This window comes from Mauremys mutica, chromosome 3 (genome assembly GCF_020497125.1).
Source record: "Mauremys mutica isolate MM-2020 ecotype Southern chromosome 3, ASM2049712v1, whole genome shotgun sequence".
In the NCBI taxonomy this organism is placed as follows: Eukaryota; Metazoa; Chordata; order Testudines; family Geoemydidae; genus Mauremys; species Mauremys mutica.
The window spans coordinates 156,364,781-156,387,660 of record NC_059074.1 but is presented as its reverse complement, the minus strand read 5'-3'; the positions used below and the strand labels follow the sequence as shown (position 1 = coordinate 156,387,660).

At 40.1% G+C, this 22,880-nt stretch overlaps 1 protein-coding gene across 3 annotated transcripts in view; it reads right to left on the bottom strand.

Moving 5' to 3' along the window:
- CDC42BPA (CDC42 binding protein kinase alpha) overlaps positions 1-22,880 on the bottom strand; it is a 352,910-nt gene that overhangs the window by 209,829 nt on the left and 120,201 nt on the right. For all 3 annotated transcript variants that reach the window (XM_045009047.1, XM_045009045.1, XM_045009046.1), the window contains exons 4-5: positions 16,565-16,660; positions 4,017-4,165 (exon numbers count right to left, since the gene is read on the bottom strand). In XM_045009047.1, coding sequence (XP_044864982.1) covers positions 4,017-4,165; positions 16,565-16,660 — 245 coding nt within the window. The remainder of the gene's footprint in view (positions 1-4,016; positions 4,166-16,564; positions 16,661-22,880) is intronic.

Here is a 22,880-nt window from a genome sequence, read left to right as displayed (position 1 = left end):
AGTGTGTTAATTTAAATAACTCAAGTCAACCCATAGTCAATGGCTCGGCATTAATTTAAGCAAAAGGCTAGTCTAAAATCTCACAGGAAAGAGACACTAATTCCATGTGTTTATGACATAATGCCAGCCATATTGCTGTACATGCGGTAATGAAGACTAACTACCTAATTCAAGACAAAGATGTTTGACCCTCACCTCCATCAAAACACTCAATGATGCATGGAAGCAGAGCCTGGCAATGCATATGAAAGGGAATGATTTACTCCTAATCACAGTGGAAACAGAAAAACTTTTTAAAACCAAACTAGCATTAATACAAGTTGAGAGATTTCATCAGAAACATAATGAAAATGCTATGATCCTTTTCATTTTCCTCTTGCTTAATGGTGTTTCTGTTGCCTACATGTAAAACCATATACTGTACAGAAAAGTACAGCTTACACACAAATGGCACTAGGCAATATTCAACCTTGGCCTACTACCAAAAGAACCCAATTTAATATTTTATTATTAGTAGGTACCACTGGTAAACACAGTTCTTACATGAGCTCCCACGGAAGTTTTATTTGAGTAAGAGCTGCACAATCAGGCAGGAAGTATATATGCAGCCATGTTCAATTAATGGTAATTCATGTAAAGTAATCTTTCCAGAGTCAGTCATGGAGCTCTCAATGCCATTGGTTAATGCAAAACGCATTAGTGACTTGCACCAAGAATAAAGTAGTTAACCTACGTATTACTAGAAAATGCAGCTAAATGATTAGAATTTATGAGTTTGATAAAACAAAGGGTTAACACACTGCACAATTTGTTCCCTGAAATTCATGAGCACAAGTGAAATATCGTCATGTAAGTTTGAACGCAGCTCCTTTCAGATGTTTAGAGAGAGAGAGAGAGCGAGAGAGCGTGCTAGCATATATACACATATGTGTGTGTCTATCTGCACCCATATATGCATATATAGTGGTGATACACACACACACACACACGCTACATATTAGTTAACACCTACCATTCTCTAGACTTTACAGACTTCCAAATAAGGGTTCTGCAATCCAGCAATGCTAGCTCAGAAATTGCCTAAGGACTTGCAACACAGCAACACAAAGCAGAGGAGCTCTGCAATAGTTTATAGTTTCAGAGGCGTATAGTGCTAAGGTTACTTGTGTTTCATGTCCATAAGCTCTCCTGATAGTCCATTTTGGAAGGAAAACAATGGCTTGGGTGTAACTCTTGGGTAGTTATCTTGCAGGATAACTATCATGGTGATCAACACCATTGTCCAGAAAAACGACACTCTTTTACAGCTAGAATACAAAAGCAATTATTGAACAGTAGAAAAGACTGGAAGGGATGAAGGATAAAGATAAAAGGGATGAGGAATAAAGGATAAAAAAGTATATAAGAAATATAGGCTGGAGCGGGAAGTGCTCTCATCACAGACTATGAGACTGGTTGTGGTCAATGTGAAAATCTGTCCTGAAAGAACTGGGACACCAAAAAAGCAAGAATAAATAATAACACCCTGTAGAGTTCTGAATCTTCATAGCAAAATAACCTTGAAAGAAAGATGTATGGAATATGATGTTTCTAATTCACCAGCTACTTACACAGTTCAAATCCCTATGCGTACTGCTTATCTATCAGAAGTACTGCCACAACAGATATTACATTATCACTTTCTATTAATATTTGTTCTCTTTTGCCTTTCCCCTGCCCTCCACCTCCCACAACATGCCCTCCTCCGCCCCTCCAAAGGAGGCAGCCACCAGGGTTATTCTTTCAGGAAAGAGCGCTGCTGGCACTTACAAATGTTTTCCTTTCTTCTGCTGTAACAGCTGCAAACATCTCAATAAAGTAACAGGGAAATGGGTCACATTTCAAAGGCTGATCAGTTAACACTTACTTAAGGCCCTTTTGAATTTTTCATCTTTGCAAAAAGCTTTTTTCCTTATAAACACACTTTGTGTTACTTCTATTTGAATTATAAAAAATGTTGTTTTTGGACTGACCTTAAAGAGAAGATTTATGAATATGCTACATGCAGCTCACTGGCAAAGCTGCGAATAATAATACAAAAGGACTGTCTATTTTGTAATAAGTATGGGTAAGTTAATATGTCCATACACTAATTCCTACAAGCATCTATCTTACAGCAACAGAATTGTTAGATTTGAAAACTCCAATAGGATGCCATTTAATTGTGTATCACAAGTTCACATGCAAATCCATTTAACATTAGGGTCATACATAATTTGAAGACGGAAATGTCACCTATGTTGTACATTATGTACTACCAGTACAGGAATTACAAGATGGTCTTCTGAAACAAAAGTCTTAAATTATTTTTCTGAGAACTGCAGCTACTCTACAGGCTGACTTATGAGAAAAAGTTTAGCAGCCTAGCTAACATCTGAAATGCTCTTTTACTGCCATCAAAAATAGTCAGCAGGCTCAACAATTCACATACACATTACTTTTTAAAAGCCTGATCCAAAGCCCATTGAAGTCAATGGCAGTCTTTCAATGAGCTTTGGATCAGGTGCAAAATGATTTAAGAACACATACCTTCTCAAAGACACACACTTGAAATTATTTGAATTCACAAAGATCATAAATAAGATACTTTTAATGGGTCTTTTCCATTAGGAAGTTTCACAAAGAGCTCCTTTCCACATAAATTCAGTCCCTTGACAGAACAACCAGCTCTTTTCTCCTCTGCAAATGGTGAGTCACAAGACTTCAAACACATTTCACATGAAAAATGAAAAATGAAGAACCTGAAAAAACCCAATTCCAAGGATGCCTAATTCAATGCTTAAGCAAGACAAATCAGAGCTTACCAACATAAAATCACAAGGTGCTCCTAAGCTAGAACACTTTCATGAAGAGCAACCTCAAATCAAAATAAAATCAATCATTAGGACATTTCTTCATACCAAACTCATGCTAAACTGAAATGGATCCCAAGGGCAATCTTGTGATCATTTCTTGGAGAGGAGATCAGGCCAATATGAATGGTCAAACAATCACTAGTGTTGCTTGTGCTCAAAAGGAGTCTTGGGTGGAATTTTCAAAAGGGCTTATATGTAGTTAACTTAACTCTGCTCCAACTGAAGCTAATGGGAGTTTTATTATGAACTTCAATGGGAGCAAAGTTAGCTCAATGTTGAATAATTTTGGACATCCCACTCTCTCTCTTTAGGCAGTATCCTACTATCATTCTGGAACTGCCACTGCCATCATTATGAAGCTGTTACTGAAGTCAGCAAGAACACTGTTAAAAGCAATGGCAGGAATGAGCCATTTTTATACATCAAACTAATGCACTACATTTGACATTACATTTAAATTAAGTTCAAATGCTTTCAATTATTTGCACAAATGACTTAATCACTACCACGGAGCCACCAGCAGTAGATTGCTAGAAATTATGTTACCAAATCCAAAACAAAACTAAAACTAAAAAAATAAAAATCCAAATAAATAAATAAAATAATAAAAATAAAAATTTTGTGCTTTGAATTATTTATGCACAGAAGAAACTAAACAAGAGACACATTCCAAGCATAAGACCTGATCGTGCAATGAGACCCACCCTCCAGGATTCTGCACAGATGTCTGGTATCCAAGTTAGCAAATCACACTGCAGGATCGGAGCCATATTTTGTGAAACACATAATTTAATAAATAAAAACATGCACACTGATTTAGAATATGCCAATGACCACACTTGCACATATTCTTGAGTTTTCAAGAAATATCTTTAAGCATGTCGAACAAGCCTGGCAACAGTTTTGAATTTCCAAAAGATGAAGCCGCATATACAGTGGTCACCATTTCAGTCAACATTTGCCAGTTGTTCCCACTCTAATTGACCACTAAAGCAAAATCGTGCCCTCAGGTAAAACTCCCCTTAACTTTAACAGGAGTTTGGTTAAGTTAGAACTGCAGAAAGTGGTCCATAATGCACAGTGTTAAAGTCATCTCTGTATTTCTGAGCTGGATTTCCTTACCTGTGGACGTAGTGTAACTGATGTACAGAATCAATCGCTATCACCATTTCAGCCAAATAAAAACGAGCCATATCTTCAGGTAACCTGTCCTCAAACTTGCTAAGCAGGGTGAGCAGATCTCCTCCAACGTAGTAATCCATAACCAGGTACTGTAAGTAAGGGGGAGGGGTGGGATACACAAAGAAAAAAAAATGTTTACACAATGACTCAAAGACCAATATAATCCAAGTATAGCTAATGGACTGCAGACAATTCTTAATACTTTAGACACCACTGAAGTGCTCATCATGACATTTTCTTAAAATGGAGACAAAACATTAAAAGAAGCATTTTAAAAAAAAATAGCCTTCATAAATGTAACTTTTCAAATAACCTTTGACATTCCTTGTTATCCTGCAAACTATGAACTTGTTCTTAGCAAATCTTTTTTTGGTAAAGATTTCATATTTACTTATGTCTAAATAAATTAAACAACAAGACAGGGAAAGTGTCTGTCTGGTTCATCATTCCAGAATCAAACAGACAAGATCATGAAGTTAAGATGAGAAGGTTACTCACCTTGCAGTAACTGAGGTTCTTTGAGATGTGTACCCCTGTGGGTGCTCAACTCCATGTGACGGTGCGTCCTGGCGCTGTTGATTGGAGATCTTCAACAGCAGTGCCTGGTCGGAACACACATGCTCAGCTGCTGTCTCGCGGTCTTGTTAGAGTCTGCCTGAGCATGCGCGTCCCGCATCCCCCCTCAGTTCCTTCTCTACCGTGAAGTCAGAATAGTACTCCAAAGTAGAGGGGAGGAAGGTGGGGAATGGAGCACCCACAGGGACACACATCTCGAAGAACCTTAGTTACTGCAAGGTGAGTAACCTTTTCTTCTTCGAGTGCTGTCCCTGTGGGTGCTCCACTCCAGGTGAATGTGAAGCAGTACTCACTATGGCTGGTGGGACTTTGGAGTTGCAGCAGTGACGACTGTAGACAATACTGTGTGGACTACTATGATGTCTGCCGTGGTATCCTGCGTGATAGCATAATGTTTGGTAAATGTATGTTCAGATGTCAATGTGGCCGCCTTACAGATATCAGGAATAGGTACATTATGGAGGAAGGCAACTGATGTTGACATATCTTGATAGAATGAGTTCTGATGCCTTTGGGTGGTCGGGCATTCTGAATGCAGTAACAGGAGCAGATGCAGTCAGAGATCCACCTGGAAAGGTGTTGCTTAAAGATAGCTGCACCCTTCAGTCCCTAGGTAGTGGAGACAAATAGCCGCGGGGATTTACAAAATGGTTTAGTCCTGTCTAGATAAAAGGCAATTGCTCATCTGACATCAAGGGTATGTAGAGCTGCTTTGTGCGGAGTCTCTTGAGGTTTGGGATAGAATGCAGGTAAGTATATTGGTTGGTTAAGATGGAAGGTGTACACCACCTTAGGGAGAAATTTAGGGTGGGGTCTCAGGGTAACTTTATCTTTAGAGAAGGTTGTGTAAGGAGGGTAGGCCATCAGAGCGCTTATTTCCGCTACTTTCCTTGCTGATGTTATAGCAACCAAAAAACCTACCTTCATAGATATGTGGAGAAGAGATGAGGTAGCTAAGGGCTCAAAGGGAGGCTTCATAAGATCGCGAAGAACTAGGTTGAGATTCCAGGCAGCTGCCAATGGATAATTCTCAGGGTAGAGATTTTTCAGGCCCGTGGGAAAGAGTTTCTGGTGGGGTGGGCAAAGAGTGAATATCCGTCCAGCAAATTATGGAAGGTAGTGAGGGCCACAAGGTGTACTCTGATGGAGCTGAGTGAGAGCCCATCCTGTTTTAGTTTTAAAAGGTAGTCTAGGATGTTAGGGAAGGTCACGGTATGGGGTGTCAAGTGTTTATGGGAGCACCACATGGAGAAGCGTTTCCACTTCTGCAGATAAGTCTTACAAGTGGAGTCTTTTCTACTATGCAGGAGGACATACTGCACTTGCTCAGAACAGGCTAGTTCATGGGTCTGGAACTATGAAGGAGCCACACCGTGAGGTGAAGAAGCCAGCCATTGTACTGAGAAAGCAGATCTGGGTCTGTTGGGGAGAGTCCACAGAGCACAGATGGACATGCGGAGCAGGTAAGAATACCATGTCTGTCTTGGCCAAGCTAGGGCAATAAGTATGACCTGGGCCTTATTGTCTCTGATCTTGCGTAGAATCCTGTGTATCAGAGGGATCGGTGGAAAGGCATACATGAGAAAGTTGTTCCACGGGATGAGGAATGCGTCTCCTAGGGATGCAGTCCCAAATTCCGCTCTGGAGCAAAATAGGTGGCATTTGCGATTCCGGGTTGTGGCAAAGAGGTCTATTGATGGGGTGCCCCAGTGGGAGAAGAGCTGTTGTAGTATTGTGGGATGTAATTCCCATTTGTGTTCTTTGGAGAAGTGTCTTCTGAGTGCGTCGGCAGTAGTGTTGCGACATCCGGGTAGGTATGAAGCGGCAATTTCTATGTGGTATTGTATGCACCAATTCCACAATCGGATGGCCTCCATACATAGGGAGTGCAATCATGCTCCCCCGTCTGTCGATGTAAAACATACATGCTATTTTGTTTGTTAAGACCCGGATAGATTTGTTCTAGGGGTGGGTTCAGGCACTCTAGAAGTAGATGGAGCTGGAGATAAGAGGTGCAGAAGAAGCTTGTGGTCTGGTGGAAGAAGCATGAGGATGAGTGGCAGCAGGAGATGGCCAAGGGTACCACTGAGGACAAAGCATGGGATAAGATAAGTTAGGTGCTGCCCACGAGGGGGCGAAGTAGGAAAACTGAGGCTGGTGGTTGTGAGCCATGACCTGAGGAGCAAAAGGTTCCAGTGGAGGAGGAAAGGCAGGTGGGGAGAACTCCGCCTGCTGTTGCATATCAGGCTCGCTGTTAGTGAAGGTAGCCAGGTCAGGTGGGAAAAGCAGCCGGTCAAAGTGTGAGCACTGTGTGTCAAGGAGCGGAGAGTCAGGCTGAGTGGCCACTGAGATGTCGTCCTGACTTAAGAATTGCTGCTGCTGCTCCCTGGGCTGTGATCCTACTGAGCGTGATCTGTGCTCAGAAGAGTGCACTGACTTCTGTTTGCTTTCCCCAGTGCCACGGGTTGTTTGTAGGCGCCCTGAGGGAGGTCCGCTGCTGCTGCTGGAGTGGCAGGTGGGCTCGGTGCCAATGTTCTTGTCAGCACCAGGGCAGAACGCGCTGTTGGCACCGGGTCTATTTTCGGTGCCAAGGGGACTGGTGCTGAGGAGAACTTTCTGGTACGGGAAATCAGGTCCCTGCCTCTGTGCAAGCCATGGCTGAGGTGCTGGGACGGTCAGAGGCACCTGCCTTCAGCACTATCAGCACTGAGAGTAAGGATCTCGCAGGAGACCCTTTACCCTTTTGAAAGTTTCTGGACGAAGACAGTTGGGCTTCCTGCCTCTTCACATGAGAGAGTGAAGCCGCGCTCCTGATTGGTTCAGACCTGGCTGGGGAGCATGAGAGAAAGAGAGAGAGTTTGCTATTGCCCGTCTCCACAGGTGGCTGTAGGGATTTCTCCATCAGGAGCATTTTCATCCACAAGTCCCTGTCACAATGAGCCCTGGTTTTGATGCTGGTACAATGAACACACTTGGCAGGGACATGTGTCTCGCCAAGGCGCTTCACACAGTCTTGACAGAAAGCACATTTCTTAAATCCTGAAGACCCTGGCATTCCTGCACTAGGAATGCCAGGGAAGAGTGTCTCAATGGGAGACAAACTTGAGGAAAAAGAAGGTTTTTTGTTGTTGTTTTTTTAAAACTAGGTAACAATTCTAAAGGAAGGGAAATAACTGGAATGTTATTAACTATTTCTAGGTCTTTGTACTTGTTTCCTTCAGAGACCAGAGAAGAGGATCAGCACTGCCCTGAGTCCTGTCTTCATCTGGGGAAGGTTGAGAAGAAACTGAGGGGGGTGTGAGATGTGTGTGCTCAGGCAGACACTAACGAGACTGCGAGACAGCAGCTGAGTGCATGCGTCCTGACCGGGCACTGCTACCGAAGATCTCCGATCAACAGCGCCAGGATGCACCATCACCTGGAGTGCAGCACCCACAAGGACAGCACTCGAAGAAGAACTCCCAGTTTCTCTTATAAAAACCTCCTTAAGTGGAATGCAAAAGTCTTAAAAGTATTAACGGGAAAAAAATGGGTTAGCATGGGATCTTATTTAGGGGCCACACAGTTCCCAAAACAGTTTCTCTAGTTTGACGCAATTTCTTCTTCCCCAGCTCCTTTAAATGATTGCATTCAGAAAATAAATGCTTTACCTTAAACCAGTCTTGGGATAGGGAAGGACCAACAGATTCCCTGTTCATAGTACTGGCTCCTTGTAGACGCATAGTGCTGGTTCAGAGTACATTATAATTCCATATGCTGTTGACATCGTGTACAGTATAGGACATATCCACACACAGTGAAAGGGATTACCATTTTGTAATTTCAATCACAGAGAAAAGCAATTTTTGAGTTTACTGATTTAAAGTTAAGTAAATGTGTTTCCCAATGAAACATAAAATATGATTGCAACTGGACGGGATGATCATAGATTTTGAAGAGACCATAACCTCACTCCATTTTCCTACATTATGCAAACTAAACTCTGAAAATGCATTTAAATTTATGGTCAAGATGACCTGAAACAGATCAAATAAGCTAAAAACTTTTGAGACTGATGAGTACCTCATTTTTCCGTAACTGAAAAAGTCCTCCAAGGGCTTGTCTACATAGCAACACAGTGAGGACTACTGGGGTGTGAACTGTGGAGAGCTCTAACATGTTGCATCCTAACTGCTCCTTGCAGACTCCGCTGGTGAGAACAAAAAGACGCCTAATTCGTGTTGATGGTAGCATCAAAACAAACTAGGTGCCTTGTAGTTTACGCCAGCAGGTTTTACACAGGGCAGCTAGAGTGCAACACATTAGTGCACTCTACAATTCATATCACCGTAGTCTATACTGCTTCCATGTAGACGTGCTCCGAGACTCTGGAATCAGGGATAGCAACTGAAAAGGCAAAGTGGGAAAAGAAAAAAAAAAGCTTAATTTTCTGGAATTTCATCAGCAGCTGAATAAACAAAACGGGCACCGTATCATCGCCAAAGTGTTTCCATCACTGTTGCTGAAAAACCCTTACAATATCTGTGATGCTGGCAGACCCCCGTGCCAACTCTTGCCAGGGCCCCATGCCTCACTGAACACTTACAAATGCACAGCTGGAAACCAGACTGGCTTACCTGTGTGCTAGTATACTTAAAATATATATTAGAATTATAAGAATGGTTTTGTGTTTAGACTTTACGGAGTGCTTGTGGGATGCTGCATGTGTTAATACTACTTATAGGATTGCTCTGTAACTATAAAAATGTTTGCTAAGACTGTCAATCCCCCACAATGAAGAGAGAAGCATTGCCAAGTGTGAAATGCTAGTTTACCACAAGAAGTGTTATCTCCTCCCCAACAAAAGAAGGTCTATAGACATCAGACAAGCCACTACGGACAAAAAACTTTGTCGATTGCTTCCCCCACACCCTTGAAGAAGGTATGTGCACAAGCCCTCATCCCATCACAGCATGAACCCTGGGGGAAGGCAATAAAAGTGCCTGTTAAGGAGAAATTGTTATCCCTATACTGCTTGATCTCTGAGGGGCAAAGATTTCTAGGCATAAGCAAGAGATCTCCAACTGTGTTCAGTTTGGGTTAGCTATAAAGGACATAGAAACTTCTATAATAAGTAAACGCTATATTATCTTTTCAAATCTAAGACTAACTCATTTGTGTACATTTATTGGCTTTAACCTTGTAAACATTTCTTTTTCCTAGTTAATAAATCTTTTGATAATTTATTATAGTATACGCTAAAAGCATTTTCTTTGATTTAAGAGCTGAAATACAGTTGACTTGGAGACTGGTCCTTTTGGGACTGGGAGTGACCTGAATATTATTGTGATTTTTGGTGTAAGGGATCATCTATCACAGAGACAAACTTGCCTATGTGGCAAGATAGACAAGAGTGCCTAAGAGTAGTGTATGTGACTCCATGTTAAGGCTATTATAGTACTTTAGGTATTCACACTTCGTACTTATTTGGTGAAATCTAATTATAGAACATACAGTCAGTTTGGGGTTTGTGCCCTGATCCTGGACAGTCAGCCCTGAGTTTGGAACTCACACTCATGAGCCACTCCAGATGGCATGACGATACCTTTTCTGTGAAACTCGGAGGCAAATTTGGATTGTTCCACATATAGTGTGTAATTAGACTATCTGGCCCTGTTGAGGCTAGGAAAACTATTTATGGTTGACAAAGATTGCTAACAGTATGGGTCCCCCTGGAAAAACATCCAGCTGGGTTTGAAAATTGTCTGGATAATCTGCATAGGACCAAACTTTTGAACACCTATTACAGAAAGCAAGGATAATATAACCTTGATCATCATGATGAAAGACTAATTAATTGATCAAATTTTCCACCAAAATTCACAGTAATACTTGACGGTCTCTTTCTCAAGTTCATTCCTTTATTTACTATTTCTCTATTTTCAAGGAAAATAGTGTATATCCATGTTTCCAATAATCTCTCTTTACAGTAGGATACAGTGATCTAGGAGTAATATATCACAAGCGTATGGTGCTGTATATTTTCAATCTGCCTATTTCTAACTTCAGTGCCAACATGTTGTGGATAGTCAATTTCATGAATGTTCCTTCATAGTCAGTCAGTCAATTTTCCTTCGTATGTCTGTGTGTGTGTCTTTTGAACAGCAACAGAGGAATGAAAAACATTTTAAAATAGGACAAAATGATTGGCAAAACCAGAATAATTTCACAGGGGAACTCAGGACAGGTAGGGAATCTTGTGCCTTGCCCGCCTAAGAGGTAAGCAAGGCAATGGGAAAGGGGGATCTCCCCAACATTAGAGTCTACATCTGTGAGGAATAATGTTTACCCCTCCATATTTGGTCATCCTTAAGGTTTTTTGCTGAAAGATTTTAGACGCTGTTTGAAGAGGAAACAGATTCTGTTGAAAAGAAAAGTAGTTTTGGATCCTGTGTTTTAGAACTCCACTGACTGTAACAACTTGAAACATACTGTGACATCCTCCTGGGAACCATTCTTTAATTTACCAATTGTTGTGGAGAAATAAATAAAGTCTTTCCACAAAGTCTTCAAAATATCGATAATCAAAATGTTACTGTGTTGCTGTCTGCCATTGAGTTGCAAACCTGCTATGCTGCAAGATGTCTTGCCAGCATGCCTTACACAAGGCAAATAAGCTATAGTCACCACTGCTCTGAAAAATCAATGAAATGAGATCTGCAATATCAGATAGCCTCCCAGGTAATACTTTTTAAAAGCTGCAGTGGTTGTATACAGAATGTGATGGTTATTAACTGATTTGATGTGTAGTGGTTTTGCTCTCACCCATCCATGCTTTAGTTATTGCTAGGATTAGATTTTTATTGGTAAATGTCGGTAAACATCAATTTTGCTGTACACACACAAACCGACAAAAAATATTTTCACCTTAATAACAGAAATTTACAGACAGGGAAAGAAAGAAAAATGCTGCTTGAGAACGCAGTTCGTATATTTTGACGTGATCATGACAATATGTGTTTTAACTGTTATAAAGCTTTAACTTTTTTAATCTAAACATCTACTATCATTAAATTATTTTCTGATCCTCCTCCATAATTTCTGTGAAAATTTACATCAATCAAAACAGAAAAAAATGCTTAAAAATAAACATCGATATTGGCCATCAAAATTGTAAGCAAAAATGGAATTCTGCCAAGCCTACTTATTGCTGAGAAAGAATGTTGGAAAAAACTGCAATAGCATTCCTTTTTCTTCACTGAAACAGGATCTTGTGTATTTGTCTACAGCGATCATTCACCCTTTTTAAACACAATATATTTGGAAGCCATTCAAAAAAAATTTAGTTGATGAAATCATAATACAAAGGGATTTTTTTGTTTGCTTGTTATACAGCACTTTTATACCTTCATTCCATTATAAAAGAATTTTTTCCAGGCATAACAAAAGCAATAAAGTGGTAACAAAATATCATCTAACGCCCAGGCCTGTAAGTAGTCACATTGAAGTCATTGGGGCTAATCATGTGCTTGAAGTTAAGGGTGTGCATGAATATTTTCAGGATCAAAGTTAAATTTGTAAGGTGAATTTTTAATGCAACAATGGAGTGACTTCTTCGGACAATATACAAACCACTGCCTCAAGTGGTATCATTCATTCACATAAATGCATTTTTTTTCTTCTAAAACCAAGATTGTTAAGAAAATCAAAGAAAGAATATTACGAAGAGGAGATTTCTATTTTTAAACTGTTCTTTATCTATACAGTAGTAAGGTGCAGTTCAATGGATTTCACAAGTTGGTTGGCTGGTCAGTTCTCATGTTGTCAGCTGAATAATGTCACCAAATGTCTTATGTGCCTACATCATGTTCCATCCTGAGCGAAGCAGAAGAACTAAAAGCTGACCATATAAATTCTTTATATAGCAAGTATATACACCTTTCTACCCAATATAACTCTGAGGAATTCTCAGCTATGCACATAAATTCCTTGGTTCTTGTTTGGCAGACCAAACAAGAGTTAGCCAAGGAATCCTTCAACCAAAGATGACGATATTCTCTCATTTCAAGTCAGTTCTCTAAGATCTAATTCTCATGTGTGAATACTCTTATATACAGAGATTAGATGAAAAAGGAAGCATACTCCTAAAGGGACTTAAAAATACTCTAACGTCCAAATTATGACTTTTTTCAAGCACTAAAAGACTATCCTTTAAGTGACAACTGAATCAAATCAGCAAGTGTGCACATTTATACCACACTCATAAAAGAGTCACAAGTCAAAGAACGTGAAATAGGAAACAGAGCAGGTCCAAATATTAATTTATTCTGCAACTCCAGCAAGGCCATTGTATATACTTGACAATTTTTTTAAACTGTCTATTAATGGTGAATAGACAAAATAATACAAATACCATGATGAAAAAGAATTCACTCCACAGAAGTTGTTGAATGAATGTTGGACCAAAATATGAATTTATCTACACTCTAACATAGAACAGTAAATAAAACTAAAATTTAAAATTTACATTTTTATTAGTTTACGATATTCGTCCTTCAAAATATTCTCCAGTTTCTGAGTAACTTTATAGCAAATAATCTGAAAAATATTGTAACCTGATAACAAGCAGCTAAAACACCCTCAATTTTTATGATAGCAGTAAACCTGTACATGAGAAATTTAGAAGAGACTATAATATGCTGAAAAGGAAACTTAGATATCATCTGTACAAATAAATTAAGATGCCACTAGGACACAGTAACCCCAACTCAGTTGTGCATATTTATAGTAGGTCAAAGTCTTCTTCACAAAAATGTTCCTTACATTTTTTTACACTTGTGCTTTCACAGTTGTGACAATAAAAAATAAAGATTTAAGGAAAAACTGAGCTGATTAAGCAGCAGATTGAAGTTTTCCATTATAATAAAAACTGCATTACCAATAAAATGGGCAATATATCCCTTTATAAAGTGTGCAGACCCATCATATCTAGTAATTATTTTTATGTACTGCACAAGTAACTACTGCACAGCATCACAATGCTTCCACAATTAAAAACCAAACTAATCAATTTTTTAAAAACCTGTTTAAAACAGGGCCACCCAGAGGATTCAGGGCCCCCCCCCCCGCCACCGAATTGCTGCCGAAAACCCAGCACTTCGGCGGTGGGTCCCGGAGTGGAAGGACCCCCCGCCGCGGGTCTTCGAGACACTTTGGCGGCAGGTCCCGGAGCGGAAGGACCCCCCGCCGCCGAAGACCCAGAGCGGAAGAAGCTCCGGGGGCCCGGGCCCCGTGAGAGTTTTCCAGGGCCCCCGGAGCAAGTGAAGGACCCGCTCCAGGGGCCCCAAAAAACTCTTGTGGGGGCCCCTGCGGAGTCTGGGGCAAATTGCCCCACTTGCCCCCCCGCCCCCCGGGATGGCCCTGGTTTAAAAGGGTAAAAGTGCAAATTAAGGCTGTTCAACAGGTATTTATTGCTGGAGTTTAAAACAAAGGCATTCAATTCAGGTCATAGATCTGCCTAAATTCTGTATCACGGGTACTTTTCACATGTATATAATATGTATTTAATATGATCAAAGCACGTATTAAAATACTGAGAACTGTTTGAAATGGACCACCCTCATTACCACTACAAAAGTGATATTTCCTCCCTGGTATTCTACTGTTAATTGAATTGTCCCGTTAGACTGACCCCCTTACTTGGTAAGGCAACTCTCATCTTTTCATGTGCTATGTATATATACCTGCTACTGTATTTTCCACTCCATGCATTTGATGAAGTGGGTTCTAGCCCAGAAAAGCTTATGGCCAAATACATTTGTTAGTCTCTAAGGTGCCAGAAGGACTCCTCATTGTTTTCGAGAATCAGACAGTTTTCCTGCCTTTTTCTCCCGAATGAAACTCTATTTGCAAAACTAGCACATGTTAACAGACCACCAATGATAAAGAATGGAAGCGGCTCTGCTCAACGAGTATATTAAGGAAAGAGACTAGATTAAAATTAGTTCTGGCAGGCTGCAACTGAACATATAATATTTTCTTAGTAATACTGCTAGCAGTCAAAACACAGTTATAGTTTTTACAGGTCCATATTACTCAATCAGGAAATGGAAAACCTGGGCCCTGATCCTGCTATCAGATAGACACAAGCAAAGCCCTGAACCTGTGCAAAGACCAACTGCAAGATTGCAAGAGCCTGTGCTAGTGCATCCAATTGCAGGATCATGACCACAAGTCCCAGTTCTACAAGTCCTACATTCATGAATTTCCTTTACCTTAAGGACCAAATCATACACGCTTTACTACAGTAATCTTACTGAAGTTAATGTGACTTCATCTATGAAATGACCAGGAAGTAGCCCTTAGCTGCAAACTGGGGATTTTAAAAAATATATATATAACACCTACTAATGACAATGCTAAACAGAAGTAAAGGGGTAGTAAGACTTCAAAACTACCAAATTGTATGTATCAAGTGTACTTTACAAGACAGGAAAGTAAATACGATAAGCTTAGCAACACAATTCAAGTGTGCTACATTTATTTTTAAAATGACAAAGATTTAGTAAAAATTGATTATCCTTTATAAATTAATTTTCCTTCTTGAATCCTATATATTACCTAACAGTTAAATGTAATGTGAAAGATTAGATTATTTCAGTAAAATTTATGATGGAAATACATTTTAGAAATGTACATCAAGTTTCAGCATCAGCATGCAATAATTCAGTTTACTAAGTTTACTATGAAGAGTACCAAGCCGCTATCTTTTTAAACAGCTAAGTAACATAACAACCACCCAAACTTTTCAGAATAAAACCCAAAGGCATTCCAATTACATTTCAGACATACTTCTTAACAAAAACATATTTAGATACTTTCATCTGCAATTCTACGCAAATTGATTTTTTTTTAAAGTTGCTTTTTTAAGGTATACCGTGGCTTTCTTTACCCTTTTGGGACTTTTGTGGTTAAGCCCCCCAGCCAGCAGGAGGAGACAGTTCAGAATTGAAATTATGCCTCTCTGCTCACTGCCAGAGCCCAGTTGGGTGAATTTCAAATCAACAGGACCGTTTCAGTTCCAAAATTGAACAACAATAATCAAGGAGATTAAACAAACTTTTATATCTAACTCTCATTTAATAGCAGGAAAAAAAATTAACTGCTACTTCATTCTGTGAATCAGACCAGGATTATTGGGACAAAGTAAATGACAAGATTATAGAAAAGGTACAGTAATATAATTGCAAAAGCACTCCCAAAAGGCGAATAGTCAGATTACCTGATACCTACTGGTTACAGAAGTCTGCCCAATAATTGCAGACTTGTACAGAGAGCAAAGCAAACTAGCATCCTGAGATATTCATGGCCAAATTCACTAAACCCCCTGACTAAATTCCATACTTGGGGGGAGGGATAGCTCAGTGGTTTGAGCATTAACCTGCTAAATCCAGGGTTATGAGTTCAACCCTTGAGGGAGCCATTTAGGGATCGGCAGCAAAAATCGGTCTGGGGATTGGTCCTACTTTGAGCAGCAGGTTGGACTAGATTACCTCCTGAGGTCCCTTCCAATCCTGATATTCTATTATATTGGGGTAAGGAATGGTGTCCCTAGAAACTGTTTGTCAGAGGGTGGAGATGGATGGCAGGAGAGAGATCACTTGATCATTACCTGTTAGGTTCACTCCCTCTGGGGCACCTGGCATTGGCCACTGTTGGTAGACAGGATACTGGGCTAGATGGACTCTTGGTCTGACCCAGTATGGCCGTTCTTATGTTCTTATGTACTAATAATGCATTTGACAAGATTTTATGCATATGGAGATTCAATTTCAAACATAGGGCTAACCGTTGCACACACACTATATCTGTATCTCAATATCACAGACTAAAAGCCTAAAATCACTTTAATAGATATATAAAGGAACACTCACTAAATAGTTGTCATCCTGGAAGGCATAGTGCAATGTTGTGATCCACTGGTTATCTCCATTCACTAGTACATCCCTCTCTTCTCGAAAACAGGCTGTCTGAAGGGGAGAAAAGAATATTTTAATTACAATAGATATTAGTATCAAACAATAAATGTATGTAATGAAATGGCAATCAAATACATAGGATGACATTACAAGATACATTTATCTTGTAAAAGTCATTTAATCCACACTCCTGACATGTTGAGAACATGGGACCAGCAGTGTATCAACACTTTACATCTACTTGGAGTACAATTGTACTTCCCAGTTATTGTTCTTGGGATGAAGACAGAAAAAACAGACTCTTCTGCTCACTATCTCCAGATCACAGGTCAAAATCTGCTCACAGACCTGTTCACAGGGAAGTCAATGAGATTATATTATGGTATCTGAGGGCAGAACTAGCCCTACATGTGCGCAATTTCTTCTGTGAGCTATATATGTTTCTATTATAAACACTCATTTTCAGGATTTATAACTTGTCCAAAAAATTACTGCCATACAATTGTACTGCAAGATTGTTTGATTCAGTACAAAACAGTGCTGTCTTATCTACAGCAACAAGACAATGTTTGATTCTCACCCCGACCTATGTATTTGCTGCATTGAAAAAATACAGCAAGACTCTTTATGTTAATCAGAGCTGCTTCTCTGTGAGACTATTTGCATTATATAATTTATAAGCACAAATATGTTTATATAAGTACACAAACACAATGACCCCTACAGTAATGCAATTGAAGTCCACAGGAGTAGTATCTGGCTCTATATATTATGGGCTTATTTCACAGCATTGTCACTCTCGATTTACATTGGTAGTCATATTTTATATATGCAATATTTTTCTAATGATTATAAATAAAATAACCTCCAGCTACTTCCATCTTGCCCTCAATCTATTAGTCAAGCTAACCGATTTCTTTTTGGCATCATATCTGAGGGTTTGGCTACATTAGAATTAAGTTGATGGTGAGACATTCAGGAGGACATGTTAGAGACAGGTTGAGATGCAAGATGGGACTGAAAGAAGCAGATTTGCGAGTCATTGGTCTAAAAATGGTAGTTGAAATCATGTCAGCAAATGAGATCACCCAGTGAAAAGGTATAAAGCAAGAAGAGGAGCAAGCCAAAGATGGAGTCCTCTGAGATCCCACACAGGGTAGGAAAGGAGAAGAGGAGAAACCACCAAGAGATGCTCAGGAATTACTGGAGAGGTAGGAGAACCACAGAGTTGTGAAAGCCAGGGGAGGATAAAATGCTGAGAAGGAGAACAAACGGTGTCAAACATAGGAGACAGATCAAAGTGATTAGAGTCCCTGAGACTTGGTGAGGAAAATGTAAGTAGCAATCTTGGGAGAGAGCAGATTTGGTAAACTAAAAAGGAAGGATGTCAAACTAAAGAGGATCTAAGATGGAACTGCAGGACTGGAATTCCAGGCCATGGTTGTAAATGATCTTCAATGAATTCAGAGTGAAAGGCAGAAGAGGCACAGGGTGATAGTTGAAGGGGCAGATGGACTTTTTTAGTTTTTGAAGATGCAGAGACCTCGACATTCTTGGATTTTGAGGGGGAGCTGGCTAGAAAAGGATGAAAGAGAGGAGATTAGTGGATAGATGGAGATTTGAACGTAAAGTGAAGATGAGAAACTCTGCCAAGATATACTGTAAATATTCTGCTACTCCAGATACATATTTAATCAGCTTAGGCCAATTTCATCAGCTTAAACCATATCCTGTGTCTTCATATTTAAGCAATAGCTTAAAGAAAAATCAAAGTTTTTCTTCCTTATTATTTTTTCCACTTCATTTCCAAAAACAGCCAAATACCAGAATGAGTATGGTTATTGTTGGCAGTGAACTTTGGAGAGGGACAAACGAAGAGTGCAGCTTAATGATTTTTGCGCAGAGCTGAAGCTAAACTTATAAGAGCAACCAAAAAATACCAAACCTTGTTTTGACCAGTAAAATGAGCAAATGTGATACAGAGGTCAGAAAGAAGAAACACTTGCTCACTTTTTACACCTGAATAGTAACACTATGCAAGAGAGAATAGGAATACCTGATGCAAGATTCAATAATAAAATACACCACACGATAAACAAAAGATCTTTATTGGGAGTCAAATGAGATATAGCATGAGGACAAAAAAAGAATTTGGGAGAAGAGTGGTTGGGGTTGTTTTTTGTTTTGTTTAAGTCTTTGCCAGAAATAGAGAACAATGAGAAACTATAAACTCTTTGTTATTCCCACAAACATAATGACAAGTAAACAAACTGCATGTTATTACACGGAGGCATGGAGCTAGTTTCTACAGTGAGTCTATCTAATATTTATTGTGCCATCATATCTGACACAAATTCACAAAAGATCTTGCATTCCTTGAGCACCCAAAACACCCACTCCTCGGCAGAATGCCTGTAGCTGGCAGCAAAAGCTTTTACCACAGTAGATTACATTTGAAATTTTAATAGCCTGGAGGAGAAAGCTGGAGCAGCTCTCTCACCAGTCTTGGGCTCCTGCTCTTCTCATATGACAACCTCTCCCTGGATCCTCAGCCCCACTTCACTGGGCTCCTTCTGGATGAAACTTTTCCAAGTACACAAATCCTGAGGCTTACCATGTGGATTCGCTTTTAGGGAAGATGTGTATCTAAGTCTCTTAGATGGCTTTGACAATCTCAACCTACACACATCAAAAGTAAATGTTTAAAACGTATGTGTATAAAAATAAACATTTATTTTAGATGTATGAAATCTGCTTTAACTTAATATCCCTTAGGTTCCCTCTAGTCTGGACAAAGTAAACAATACTACTGGGTGCCTCTCCCCAGCCTGTCTGGCCAAATTTTCTTGTACTTCACTTTTTCCTTGACTTGTCTGGCCTCCACTCTGTGGACAGCTTCTCTTGGACTGCCAATCCTTCTCTTCCCCACTTCAGACATTCCCAATGCTTTCTGTGGGTCTACTACTGCATTATGTAGGGCCATCAACATATAATAATAATGGGGCTCATTATATGGTAAATTATGCAAACTGCATAAATAACAGGGCCTTGAGGATGGTTATCTACAGGACAAGTCATGCAGTGCTCCTACTCTCCCAGCTAAGGAGAAGGCCAACAGGACTGATTAATTTTTCCCCTTAAAGGATAAAATGAAGGAGCAGTAAGCAAATTTAGTACTAGATGTAAGGCCCAAGGAAATATGACAAATATGACTAATCGCTTCAGTGTATGTTACCAAACTCTTGATAATGTATGTAAAGTGCAAAATTATATTACCTTAATCTTAATCAATAGATCTTTTGCTGATCTATTGATCAGAACTATTTTATGAAGTGTTAGATCTTTAGCACTCAACGCTCTACAACACTTAGTCTCCTCATATTAGACAACACCAAAAGCTTGTTTTAGTTAAAGTCCTAGAATGAAGTGTAGTATAAATAACTCTCACACGATGGAATTCAATTGCATTTTTTGCATTCCAATTTATTTCCATCTTGGTGTTTATATTCTGATGATCTCCAACATGCTCAGCCAACTGTTTAATAAGCAAGATTGATGGGAAATCCATTGTGGTTCTAGAGAGCATTTCCAAAGAAAAATTAAGACCAAGTGTTGATTTATATGGCTCCTGCATGTTTTATGAAAATTATATCACATTAAACAAATTAATTGACAGAATCATAGAAATGTAGAACTTGAAGGGATATAGAGAAGTAATCAAGTCCAGTTGCTTGTGCTGTGGCAGGACCATGTAATCCTAGACCAGGGGTCGGCAAACTTCGGCATGTGGCCCATCAGGGTAATCCACTGGCGGGCCGCTAGACATTTTGTTTACGTTGACCGCCCACAACCACGGCCCCCTGAAGCTCCCAGTGTCTGTGGTTCACTGTTCCCAGTCAATGGGAGCTGCAGGAAGTGGCGGCCAGAACATCCCGCAGCGCCCATTGACCGGGAACTCGTTTCCACTCTAGAGGTGTCTCTCTCCTCCCCTCCCCCCACCCCAAATTAGACGAAATTACAGTATGTGGTATGTTTCATTATTTCAGCATGAAAGCAAGAACATAAGGATGGCAATACTGGATCAGACCAAAGGTCCATCTAGCCCAGTATCCTGTCTACCGACAGTGGCCAATGCCAAGTGCCCCAGAGGGAGTGAACCTAACAGGTAATGATCAAGTGATCTCTCTCCTGCTGTCCATCACCACCCTCTGACAAACAGAGGCTAGGGACTCCATTCCTTACCCAGCCTAATAGCCATTAATGGACTTGACTTCCATGAATTTAACCAGTTGTCTTTTAAACCCTGTTATAGTCCTAGCCTTCACAACCTCCTCAGGCAAGGAGTTCCACAAGTTGACTGTGCACTGTGTGAAGAACAACTTCCTTTTATTCGTTTTAAACCTGCTGCCCATTAATTTCATTTGGTGGCCCATTGTTCTTATATTATGGGAACAAGTAAATAACTTTTCCTTATTCACTTTCTCCACATCACTCATGATTTTATATAACTCTATCATATCCCCCCTTGGTCTCCTCTTTTCCAAGCTGAAAAGTCCTAGCCTCTTTAATCTCTCCTCATATGGGAACCATTCCAAACCCCTAATAATTTTAGTTGCCCTTCTCTGAACCTTTTCTAATGCCAGTATATTTTTTTTGAGATGAGGAGACCACATCTGCATGGAGTATTCAAGATGTGGATGTACAATGGATTTATAGAAGGGTAATAAGATATTCTCCGTCTTATTCTCTATCCCTTTTTTAATGATTCCCAACATCCTGTTTGCTTTTTTGACTGCTGCTGTATACTGCGTGGACATCTCCAGAGAACTATCCACGATGACTCCAAGATCTCTTTCCTGACTCGTTGTAGCTAAAATAGCCCCCATCATATTGTATGTATAGTTGGGGTTATTTTTCCCAATGTGCATTACTTTACATATTAAATTTCATTTGCCATTTTGTTGCCCAATCACTTAGTTTTGTGAGATCTTTCTGAAGTTCTTCACAGTCTGCTTTGGTCTTAACTATCTTGAGCAGTTTAGTATCATCTGCAAACTTTGCCACCTCAGATAAGTCAAAACTAGCAATATAACTCCATTCTATTTTTAAATGTACCCTCTCAAAGCCCGTTTAAAAACTGTATTTCTTTCCATTAAAAAGAGGTTATAAATAGTTTTGAAATATCTTCTCTATGCAAGGTATTTAAAATACCCTTCCCACAGGTCCCAGTGGGTTTCTTGAAGTCTGCACAGCCAGTCTAAAAAGAACTACAACTTTATTTTTCCATTGGTTTGGTGACCAGATGACAAAAAGTGGAAACAGAACCTTCTGGAATTAAATTGCATTACACAGTGACCTTCAATGCCCCACATATCTGCAAATTGTTATTCTTTTCAATTTTTGCAGTGTATGCCTGCCCTGTTATTATAACAACAACAACAACAAGATTTAGTAGTCTATACAATATATTGCACAAATACCAAAGTACACGTAAAAAGCTTATACTATAAAAATACAAAACAGAGATGGAAGATAGGGGAAAGGAGCACAACAGAGAAAGAAAGCGATCAAGGGGTAACTACCATGTTTTGATAGTACAATTTTATTGATTTTTTTTTCGTTAGATAGACTATCTCCCAAGTACACCACAATCTAGGCAAGGGGTCGGCAACCTCTGGCACGTGGCTCGCCAGGGTAAGCACCCTGGTAGGCCAGGCCAGTTTGTTTACCTGCCGCGTCGTCAGGTTCAGCCGATTGTGGCTCCCACTGGCCGCAGTTCATCATCCCAGGCCAATGGGGGCTGCAGGAAGCGGCGCGGGCCAAGGGATGTGCTGGCCGTGGCTTCCCGCCACTCCCATTGGCCTGGGATGGCGCACTGCAGACAGTGGGAGCCATGATCGGCCGAACCCTCAGGACGCGGCAGGTTAACAAACTGGCCCGGCCCGCCAGGGTGCTTACCCTGGCGAGCCGCGTGCCATCGGTTGCTGACCCCTGATCAAGGCACAGTCAGTCAATTGATTTCTTGTATGGATCAGTAAACCAACATAAGGCATGTGTCAAACTAAATAACATTACATACAAAAAGTGTTAGAAGTATTTAGGTTGCAAAGGCAAGCATGCAAGTTAGAAAATGATAGATTTATGATTGCTCTTGCAACCTTAGTTCAGCATCCTGATGTGTCCAACCTGTTCACCGAATTAGGCAGGGGCCATGTGGATAAAATTGTATGGGGTCATGTAATTAATAGTCATAACCATAACCAAGAGGCCA